At 34.1% G+C, this 10,417-nt stretch overlaps 1 protein-coding gene across 1 annotated transcript; it reads right to left on the reverse strand.

Moving 5' to 3' along the window:
• Window positions 1–6,474: 6,474 nt before the first annotated feature.
• On the reverse strand, window positions 6,475–8,381 carry LOC136214915 (NAC domain-containing protein 43-like). The gene is made up of 3 exons (XM_066002904.1): window positions 8,207–8,381; window positions 7,843–8,114; window positions 6,475–7,691 (listed from the first exon to the last, which is right to left on the reverse strand). The coding sequence occupies exons 1-3, from the start codon at window positions 8,376–8,378 to the stop codon at window positions 6,936–6,938; spliced, it is 1,200 nt and encodes a 399-aa protein (XP_065858976.1). The 5' UTR covers window positions 8,379–8,381; the 3' UTR covers window positions 6,475–6,935.
• Window positions 8,382–10,417: the final 2,036 nt, after the last annotated feature.

Genomic DNA, 10,417 nt, shown 5'->3' on the forward strand with positions numbered 1-10,417 from the left:
ATCGTTGGTCGGTTTGCCTCTGCCGCTCATGGCTGGCTTGGATCTGCTCCGCGAGGTGCTCTCTCAGCTCCTCATACCTCCGGTCACTGGTTTTGTCGGGGTTGAACCATTGCCAAAAGAAGTTTCGGGTCAGGAAACGATTGGCTCTGATACCAACTGATACAGATTGAAAGCGATAATGAAGGTTTTAATCGTAAACCCACAAAGATGTTCTTCTCTAGCTAAACTAGAAGGAGTGAATCCCAAGATAAAAGGTATTAAACCTTGAATTCTCAAAGAGAAAGAGTTGATTGATAAAAGTTGCCGTCATTCTTACAAAATGAGGGTTTAAATACTCCCCTCTAATAATGACAAAAGACAAAGATTACCCCTACTAGGGTTACATTCAGGTTATCGACTGAAGGGTAAAATGGGTGATACGCCCCGACAATCGGTACAATGGTACAGGTACGGATTGTCAAGGTTGTTGGTGAATTACTTCGGGAGCAAGTAGTCCGAGAGATCCGCCCAAGGTAGATATTGATACGCCTCCTTGCGCACTCCTAGATTCGCCCCGCTGGCTTGTCCTGGGGATCCGCCCTCCTAGGTACAACCTTCGTGAGTCTAATGTCTTGGGATCCGCCAGAGCGCCTGTGATCAGTAATCTCAGTCAGGATGTCCGCATCAATGTCACAATCTTTTTATATCGAAAATTTAAAACATGTTAGCTAAATTTACTGATTGCAAGAAAAGTAAATGATTGTTGTAAAAGTAATTATTTACTAGAAAGTAAACTGCGTACTTTGACTTCCAATAAAAGGATTGTGAATGTCGAAAGGACAAAAACGACAAAGGTTCCTAATTAATTCTGTTTTGGCATGAGATTTAATTAGAAGAAGACAATAAATGTAAAAATCAAAGTTAATTGGTATTAAAAATATGCAAGAAAGGTAGATTGAGCTTTGTAAAAATGACTTACAAATGAAATGTAAATTAGTGCTTAACTTGATGTTAGATTGATCTTAAAAGAGCTAAAAGAAAGCTAGATTTAGTTAAATTAAGGTTGAAGATCCTGAGATGTGTCGTGGATTTTGAGACACTGGGTATATATTTTCATTATAAGGTTAATTGGTTGAGGTTTAGAATTGATGTCCAAGTCTTGTATTTATAGCATGTAGAAGTGACTGTTTTTGGATCATTATAGTCTCTCCATCTACATCAGAGTGTTTACGTGGGGCTGCCGACACCTCTCTTATTTTATAGAAATTCAGCCGTATGTCACTTTTTAGATTAGTTTAAGAAAGTCCTGACTGAGTTTCCTAACGAGCGAATCTAGGATGTTTCAAATCCGAACGCCAAATATTCAACTGACAACTAATGCGCCGCCATTTTGAATCTCCTGAATGTCGTGAGTTTGATATTCAGATGTAGTTGGTGTTGATAGCCGAAGGCATAGACCCACATGCCATCTATCTAAGAGAATGCTAGTGTGAACACAATAAAAAAATACGATACATGCGAATGGTTCTTACTGGAACAGAGCGATCTCCTAATAGAAGGTGACACCTTAAATGTGAATCTTAACAACTTATAAATAAATGGTTTAAGAGAATCTTTCATGTATGTTAATATCCTAATCCTCTGTTACTTTTTTTTTTACCATTTCACAGTGATACTAATTTAAGAATCAGAGTGCTTACGTCAGACTGCTGATATCCATTGCGCCGAACAAAAATTTCTCAGAATGGTATAAAAATACTCAATGTACCGTGCTCTGAACTCGATCCGGATAATAAAAATTTAAATTATGATAGAAACAAAAAGTGTTAAAGTTAAACTAATTATTTATATAAAACGTATTATCATATCAATGGGCAGTGCTACTAAAAATAAAAGTGTGGTTAATATTAATTGATTTATGGGAAGCCAATAATTCCTACCAACTTTTGAAACAGCAAAGATCCATGACACTATTTAAATAAACCTGGTGGTGCTGTATGGCATTTTTAGGACAAAAAAATCCAGCTTTTTTCTAGTGATATATACACCAAAAATACTTCAATTATTTTCCATTATTTTGTTGGAGACTCAATATTATATTTTCACTTTATCATAAACAACAAGAAGCCATATTTTCCTGTCCATAATACGACAAGACAGCCACAAACAATATGTATTTTTATATTATTTTTTTATACCTCTTCTAATTATTATAAACTAATTAAGTTTGTAACTTATATAGATATTAATTATTTTTTAAACTTTAGACTAATTAATTTATTCTAATTCCGAGACACATGGATCAACTCTTAAAATGTCATATGTATGTATACATTTTTTTAACAATGGAAAATAATTTCATAAGCCTTTTCATTTGACCCTCATTGAAATTTTATTAAAGAGAATCATTTAATATAAATTTTAAATTAATGATTCGGGATCGGTTAACATGAACCATCATATATAAATTTTAAATTGATGAATATTTATGTAAAATTCCTCTAGACTTTAGTCAAGAAAAAAATGTTCAAAAAATAATTTTATTATTATTAATATAAAAAATGTTAGACGCTAATTGGATGGATAGAACTTTAAAGATAAATAAAAAAATTAGTAAGGGATTAATTAGTGATTAATTAAATTTATATTTTTATATTTTTTATTTATTAATCAATATATTATTATATAAATTCAGTTAAAATATATATTATATTATTTAAAAATAATAATATAAAATTAGTAATATAGAAAAATATATTTCTATAATAATATTAATGGAACAGCTCAAACAAATAAAATATAATATTAAAAAAAATGGAACAGCTCAAACAAATAAAATATAATATTAAAAAGTAATATAATTCACGAAAAGCTATGAAACTTCTCTAAAGTTTTAAACTATACTGTGAAAATAAGTAAGGAATGCAATTAAATCAAAATATAGGAAAATAATAAACACAATTCACGAATAACCATACGATGATGTTTAAAAGTGAATTATAATAAAACAAAAAAATTAATAATACAACACGCTTTTGTTCATCGTCGTTTAAGCAATCTAGTCGGTGTCCAGGCCTAGGTGTGGAGCCCATGCGGCTATTAATCACCTAGGGATAAAAAAAATACCTAAAGAGACTAATAGAGAAAAATTGAGGCGGATTTCAAGTGTCTAAAAGAATGGTTTTAGGCGGTTTTTTCGCAGAAACGATGATCTGGAAATACTACTATTGCAGTTCCCAGTTTAGAATTTTGGGTTCGCCACTGAAGATAAAGAATCGAAATGAGATAACTAATGAAGAAATTTTTTTTTTTCTTGAAAAAACTAATGAAGAATTAGAAAGCTAATAATGGTTAGTTTGAATAATTGGTTAAATAAAAGTTATCAAACGATGGAGGAAAATGAAAGGTAGACAACTAAATAATAATATAAATACGTGTCAGTTTTTCCTTGACTGGTTATTTGATAGACTACCCCTTTGAGAAAACAAAATTTGTTAGAAATGTGACAAACGATTTTATCATAAGAGTCCAAATACATATGTATGGTTTCAACTTTTTAATCAACCAAGATATTTCTCATTAATTAGCTGCCAAATGAATCATCCACAAGATATATTATACCATCATAATATATAATATATAGTTTTTTTAAAAAGAAAAATAAATAAAAAATTTATAGGAAGAGAGAAAGTAATAAAAAAAGAATAAATTAACATCAAGGAATTTTTTGGTGAGCATTATTGGATTTTATCACTGGTTTTTCGGAAGTCTCAACTCGGAGTAACAAAAGTTAAAAAAAAAAAAAAAAAAAAGTTAAAATTTATAGATGGATCTTTGTTGCAGACTAAGGTAAAAGAGAATAGTCTTCTTGCATGGAATCGTTGTAATCTGTTGGTCTTTTCGTGGCCGATTCATTCAGTTTCAGTTTCTACTATGTAGAGTATTACTTGGTTTGAGATTGCTGAACAATTATGAAAGAATATCAAAAATCACCTTTTTAGTTAGATCACTTTCTTGTTGCAAATTTATAAGATGAGATAGTTTCTTTAATGCAAAACTGCGTTTCTATAACTGATTACTTCACGAAATTATAAGTCTTATGTGGAAGAATTAGTTAATTTTAGACCAATTAAAAGTTGTTCTTCTTCATCCGCTAGTTCTATCTCTTGTGATGCCATGAGAGAAAATTATACTAGTTATATCATTTCTTTTTGTGTTTGTTGCATATTTTTTTTATCATCTTACTACTTTGAAGCTAATGCAACAAAAATACATTTTAATTGAAATGAAGCAAAATAAACTCATTTAATGCAGCAATTTGATATCAATAAATTTAAATTGAGTTGCATTAGGGGTTTTACGATGTAGTGTGATATTCCACATTAGAAACTCTTCAGAAAACTATCTAGCATTTTCAATTATGCGTTTTTGTTGTGTTTTGTTATCCTTTGTTACGTCCATATACATCTCATAAATTAAATCACATTCTGTGTTTTTTATAGATATATCAAAAGGTTATGGTTGCTATGATCTCGTTCTTGATAAAACGTATATCTCACGCCATGTCGTTTTTGTTGAACATGATTTTGGATTCGAGGTACTCTACAAATAATGAACTTCTATCCATGACTTTTGAACACCACTTTTTTCTAAATTTAACAATTACTTTCATTGTGCTTAATGTTTCAGTCTGATTCCAAACACACCTTTCAAGACTCTAGCTTCAATTGATACCATCCATAACACTCCTAACTTTGAATTGGTACAGTTGACAACTTCATCAACCTCGACCACTTTGAGAAGTCCGTGAAGTCATAGACTGCGAACACCAACACCATCAACGTCAGATGGATGATGAGGCTTGCTTATACCGTTGGTAGTCAATCTAACGCAATGTCATTCCCCACTTTCAACGTCCTTCGTTGCTCGTGTTCCAGAATACGCATCTCCCATTGTTCAAGCCTCACGACTCTAGATCAGAGAACTCGTAGAATGATAACTCGAGCATAAGTGGGGACATTCAAACCTAAAGCATTATGAGCAAGATACCCTCTAACCCTAGTGCTTACATCAGGCAGCCGAACACCACTTTGAGAAGTCCGTGAAGTCATAGACTGTGAACACCAACACCATCAACGTCAGATGGATGATGAGGCTTACTTATACCATTGGTAGTCAATCTAACGCAATGTCATTCCCCACTTTCAACGTCCTTCGTTGCTCGTGTTCCAGAATACGCATCTCCCATTGTTCTAGCCCTCACGACTCTAGATCAGAGAACTCGTAGAATGATAACTCAAGCATAAGTGGGGACATTCAAACCTAAAGCATTATGAGCAAGATACCCTCTAACCCTAGTGCTTACATCAGGCAGCCGAATTTCCTTATTGGCGCGTGGCATGACCGTAGAATATAATGCCTTAATGAAAAATGGAACAAGTAGCCTTATCTCTCTTCCTTCCAGTGCAAATCTTATTAACTGTCGGACGAGTCTTTAGCCAAACGCAATAGCATACAGAAAATAGAGCGACACAAAATCTCGTCTAGTTGCCAAAGGCTTCCATCAATGTCTAGGTATTTATTTCACAAAAACTTTAAGTTACTATTTGGTTAATTCTTGCTTTAGCTGTTTTCTATGATGGGCATGTTACTTAATTAGATGTTTCCAATGCTTTTCTTCACGATGATTTAAAAGAGGATATTTACATAGCCCAACTGCCTGGTTTTATTGATGCTACACAACCATAAAGTGTATGTAAACTTCACAAATCTCTTTATGGTTTAAAAAAGTCCCCACGCATATGGCATGTAAAGTTGATCTCTAAATTGATTTCTTTTAGATTATATTGTCTCACTGTATTTTCTAAAATCTAGGAAGTTCCGATTATATTGTCTCATTTATGTTTATAAATTACTTATGAAAAATTTCCCTTCTCCCTTTCAACGGCCAGTTTCCTGGTTAAAAACAAACTTTTCGATCAGAAATCTTGGTCGCTTACACTATTCCTTAGGCATGGAAGTGGATTGGACTAAAAACCGTATGACTCTGTATCAATCTAAGTATTGTTCGGCCATTTTACAAGAGGCGAATATGCTTGAAAGCAAACTCGTAGCAAGAAGCCCCACAAATCCGATAGAAAAGTTAGAATTGAACACTAGTGCGCCCTTACTGAATCCAAGTCAATATTTAACATTCACGAGACCAGACATTGCTTTCGCCGTCAATAAAGTATCTCAATGCATGCATGCATCTACATATAATCATTGGATGACCGTTAAAAATAATTCTACGCCACATCAACGAAACAAAATCGTGCTACTCATCATTTTAAACGAGTTTATTGAATCAATAAGTCGTTTTAAACAAATTTAAGAAGTAAATCAAGTTAAAAGAAGCACGATCAACTTCTATGACCTACTTGTAGTCCATATATATACATTAAACCTATACTTTATTTACAAATACATAAGAACATGAAGTTTCATGTACCCTCCATCTTGACAAAGAAGCTATTTCTTATCATATAATGTATAGTAAAAGATAATCACCTTTTTTCATAGCTTTTTCTCCCCTTTTCCCCAATCTTTATCGGTACTAAGATTAGACAATATGGCCACCACACCCACGATATAACTTTTTTTTTTTCATTGAGATCCTTTTTAGATTGACTCAATCCCAATAATAAAACCATGTCAAGTGGGTACTATAATTTCTGACCCCAATCTCACTCTAAAGTCAACAAAAAAACCATAATTAGCTTCATCTTGTCAACATTTTCTCTAATTTGTTAACAAAAATCAGTTAATCAATCAAACACCTATCATAATTAAAGTGTAGGTATAAATTTATTTGTTTAGTACATGAATTATATATATATATATATGTCTATATATACGGACAAGACAAAGAAAAGATGAACATACCTAGTACAAGTTTTGATTTTTTTAATGTGTAGTTATACTGACAAATGGCATAATGGATGGTCGGATGATGATGGTGAATTTGATGATTTTGTGAAACTCCAGAGGTCATTCTCACCACTGTATATCTGAGAATTTGTTTGATTTGATGATCTATTTTCTGATAATTGCATTTCTTCATCATTTTGGGAAAGTCCAAAGCTTCCATTTGGGTCAGAAAAACATGAGATTAGCTGCTTATTGGGTGTTTCGGCTGCCGAACCGTTCAGCTGCGACGCTACGAGCCTGTCGAATGTCGCCCAATCGTTCATGCCGGATGGTTTGTTGTGTTCTTCTACCGAATTGGTTGCCTGATCGTTGTTGTTGTTGCTGTTTTCGAGCATTTCATCGTAGGGTTGGTAACAGGGTTTGAAAGTTCGGTCTTGGTGGTCGAATTGGAGGGAGGAGAGAGTCGGGCTGTCGAGTCTCGGGAGATGCATGAACCTTTCTTGGATCATTGAGTCGTTGTTTGGTGATGAGAGAAAGCGGAAAGTGTTCCCGTTGTGGGAGAGATTATTCATGTGGTTGAATGATTCGTTTTCCATTTTGCATGTTCTTCCCATGTAGAGAAGTATTTGATCGAGTACTCCGTCGTTATTTGATCCAATCATTTGTGTGTTCTTTGAATCCATTGTCGGCGTCCCCGACGAACTTTTCGGACTTTCTAGGCTTTTTTGATAGTTCTTCTTTCTAAACACTCGGCATACCACCCATCCCTCTTCCGTGATTGCTTCCCCTATCGGGTTTGAAGACTGAATGAAACAATAAATGAAGTTATCAGAATTCGAACTCATCCGGTCACATTTTGATCAAAAGAAATGCCACAATTCGGGTAATATTTTCAAAAAGACCCTAAAACCGGAAATAGTTTAAATTTCATAACAATTAGAGAAATTATCTTACAGTTGTTGTATCATTAGAAGTCTCATCAAGCCTATATTCATGCATGATCCAATCAGATTTCTGGCCATGAGGAGCTCTTCCTTTATAGAACACAAGAGTCTTCCTCAATCCAATTCTTCTAAACCCGCTATAGATAATCTTATCCCGTCCGGTAGCTTTCCAGAATCCGGCCGCCGTGGCTCTGTTAGTCCGAGTCCCAGTTGGGTATTTCTTATCCTTATGGCTAAAAAAGTACCAATCATTCTGCGGGGTAGAACCTATCTTGCATTTCTCTGGAAATTAATTCAGAACTTGATTAACTAATTAATGAAGATAAGAACAATTAAATGAATGATTAAGGAATTAATGAATGAAATTAAATTACCTTGAATGTCCCAAGGTTCAAGCTTGTTAAGATCAACCTCACGAATGACATCAAGATCAATCTTTTCATAAGCAACTTTTTTTCTCAAATAGTAATGGAGAAGTTCTTCTTCTGTAGGGTGAAATCGGAAACCAGGAGGGACTTGAGATTGACCATTGATTGAGAGATTCATACCTTGAGATTAAGGGGATTAACTAGTTAATTGGGATTAGGGGAGAGATTAAGGGAGAAGGAGGAGGAGGAAGGGCATGTTGAAAAAGAGAGAGAGGAGAGTGCGTAAAGGGTAATGCAGTCATGATAATTTATAAGGGTGGGAAATTGAAAAGAAAAAAAAGAAAAAGGGTCCAAAAATGCATGAAAAGTTTTGGAATCATAGCCATTAGTGTACTTAGTGTGGGGTCTAAGCCTTCGAGAAGAGCCAACCACCTAAAACTAGGGGACCAAAGGATGAAAGGGGTAGGCCTTCTTGGGTCCCACCTTATAGGTGCTAACATGTGGGCTCCATGCATATTCCCAAAACCCCTATTCTTTTATTATTATTAATATTAATTAGAAAAAAAATGCAAAAATAAAATGTCAGACTATTTGGTTCGGTTCGATTCGATTGTTCATGTTAGATATTTACAGTAGATATTAGATGAATCAGTAGCGTTCATTTGAATTTTGAATGATTAAATGAATTTGGTTTTTCACGTTAGATTTAGACTCATTAAATCTACACCTTAAGATGGTTTGGATATCCACTGTAGAATTATAATGAGCCTGGATCTAATAGTGAACGACCAAATTCATTTGGTTTCTCAGTTCCAACTAAATATGTATATATCTATTTGTTTAAAGTAAAATAATAAAAAAGAGGTTTAGAAAAAGAGAAATGAACCGGTGTGTAATAGTTTTCTGTTATAGAAAATATATAGGTTTTATATGTGCTCGCTCGGTTTGGTTAGACTGCTGAGGGTATTTGTTGGTGGAATTTGGCACCATCTTTTTACAATTCTTTTATTTATGATCATTTTAATTTTATTGAGTAATTTTGCTTTGTGTAATTGGTTTCAGATGTTTTGTTCAGTTTGGGAGTTTTTTTAATTTCTTTTAATATATTGGGCGTATCTTGTTGTGGGATTACATGGGTGCCTACCTAGTTAGGCCCCTCGTCTACTCCTCTTTGCTAGCATTCCACTTTCATGAAAAAAAAAAAATTCAACTAACTATTCCAATTTTCGATAATATGGCATGTTGATTTTTTACTGGTTGATACATTGACTTTGGGGGTGTTTGGTTGCTCCTTTTCATGCTCCTTTTTGCCTTTTCACTTCAAAAGGGAGAGTTTTAGGTGTTTGGTTAGTGACCTCCTGTTTGCCTTTTACATCTGAAAAGCAGCATTAGGTGTTTGGTTAATGATCTCCTATTTGCCTTTTACACCCGAAAAGCAGCTTTTTACAAAAGCAGAGAATCTCTGCTTTTTTGAAAAGCAGCTTTTTCCAAAAGCAAACAGCAAACCGTAACAGCAACAACAATCAGCAACAGCAAACCGTAACAGGAAACAGCAAACAGCAACAGCAAACAGTAGGTAAAACAAACGGGCCCTTTGTTGATGTAGCATGCTAAAATATATATTTGTATTGATGTGGTTTGTTAACTTTGATGATAATATGTTGAATGAAGTTAGTCAAATTAAATTGTTTCAAAAAAAAAATTCAGATTTTTGAGAATTTCGATTTTTATTGATTAAGCTTCTGATATTTTAATTCAACATATTAAACTAAAGATTAATTATAATAAGTCTATAATAATTAGAAAACAGGCCACAGACATCCCGACTAGGTCGGCACTCCTAAGACCCGACATCACAAAACCCAAAGAATTAATAAATAAAGTGAAAAAGTATTACAGAGGTAGGAAGCAGGAAAGTAAAAGAAAGAACTAAGAAAAGCGAAAATGTGCAATGTTACAGAAGTCATAAAAAATAAAAGAACTGCAAAACGGGGGGTATGTATGCCACCAACGAAGCCCATCCATCGATAGCCCAAAACGTGCTAGGGCATCTGCTGTTTGGTTTCCCTCCCTGTAGATATGTGTGACCAAGAGTTCCATCCCCGCACATTGAAGAAGACAGCGATCCTAATCCTTTCTGAGTCGCCAAGGGACAATCGATGATCGATGCTTGAGAAGATTAATCACAAACATTGAATCCGCTTCCACCCATAGCCG

The sequence above is a fragment of the Euphorbia lathyris genome, chromosome 1, assembly GCF_963576675.1.
Source record: "Euphorbia lathyris chromosome 1, ddEupLath1.1, whole genome shotgun sequence".
NCBI lineage: Eukaryota > Viridiplantae > Streptophyta > Magnoliopsida > Malpighiales > Euphorbiaceae > Euphorbia > Euphorbia lathyris.

Bases quoted from the DNA above. Each gene is read 5' to 3' on its own strand.
- LOC136214915 (XM_066002904.1), bottom strand. From the start codon at position 8,378: ATGAATCTCTCAATCAATGGTCAATCTCAAGTCCCTCCTGGTTTCCGA. The intron at 8,115-8,206 runs GTAATTTAATTT...ATTAATTTCCAG, and splicing joins TGAACCTTGGGACATTCAAG to AGAAATGCAAGATAGGTTCT. The intron at 7,692-7,842 runs GTAAGATAATTT...TGTTTCATTCAG, and splicing joins CTTCTAATGATACAACAACT to TCTTCAAACCCGATAGGGGA.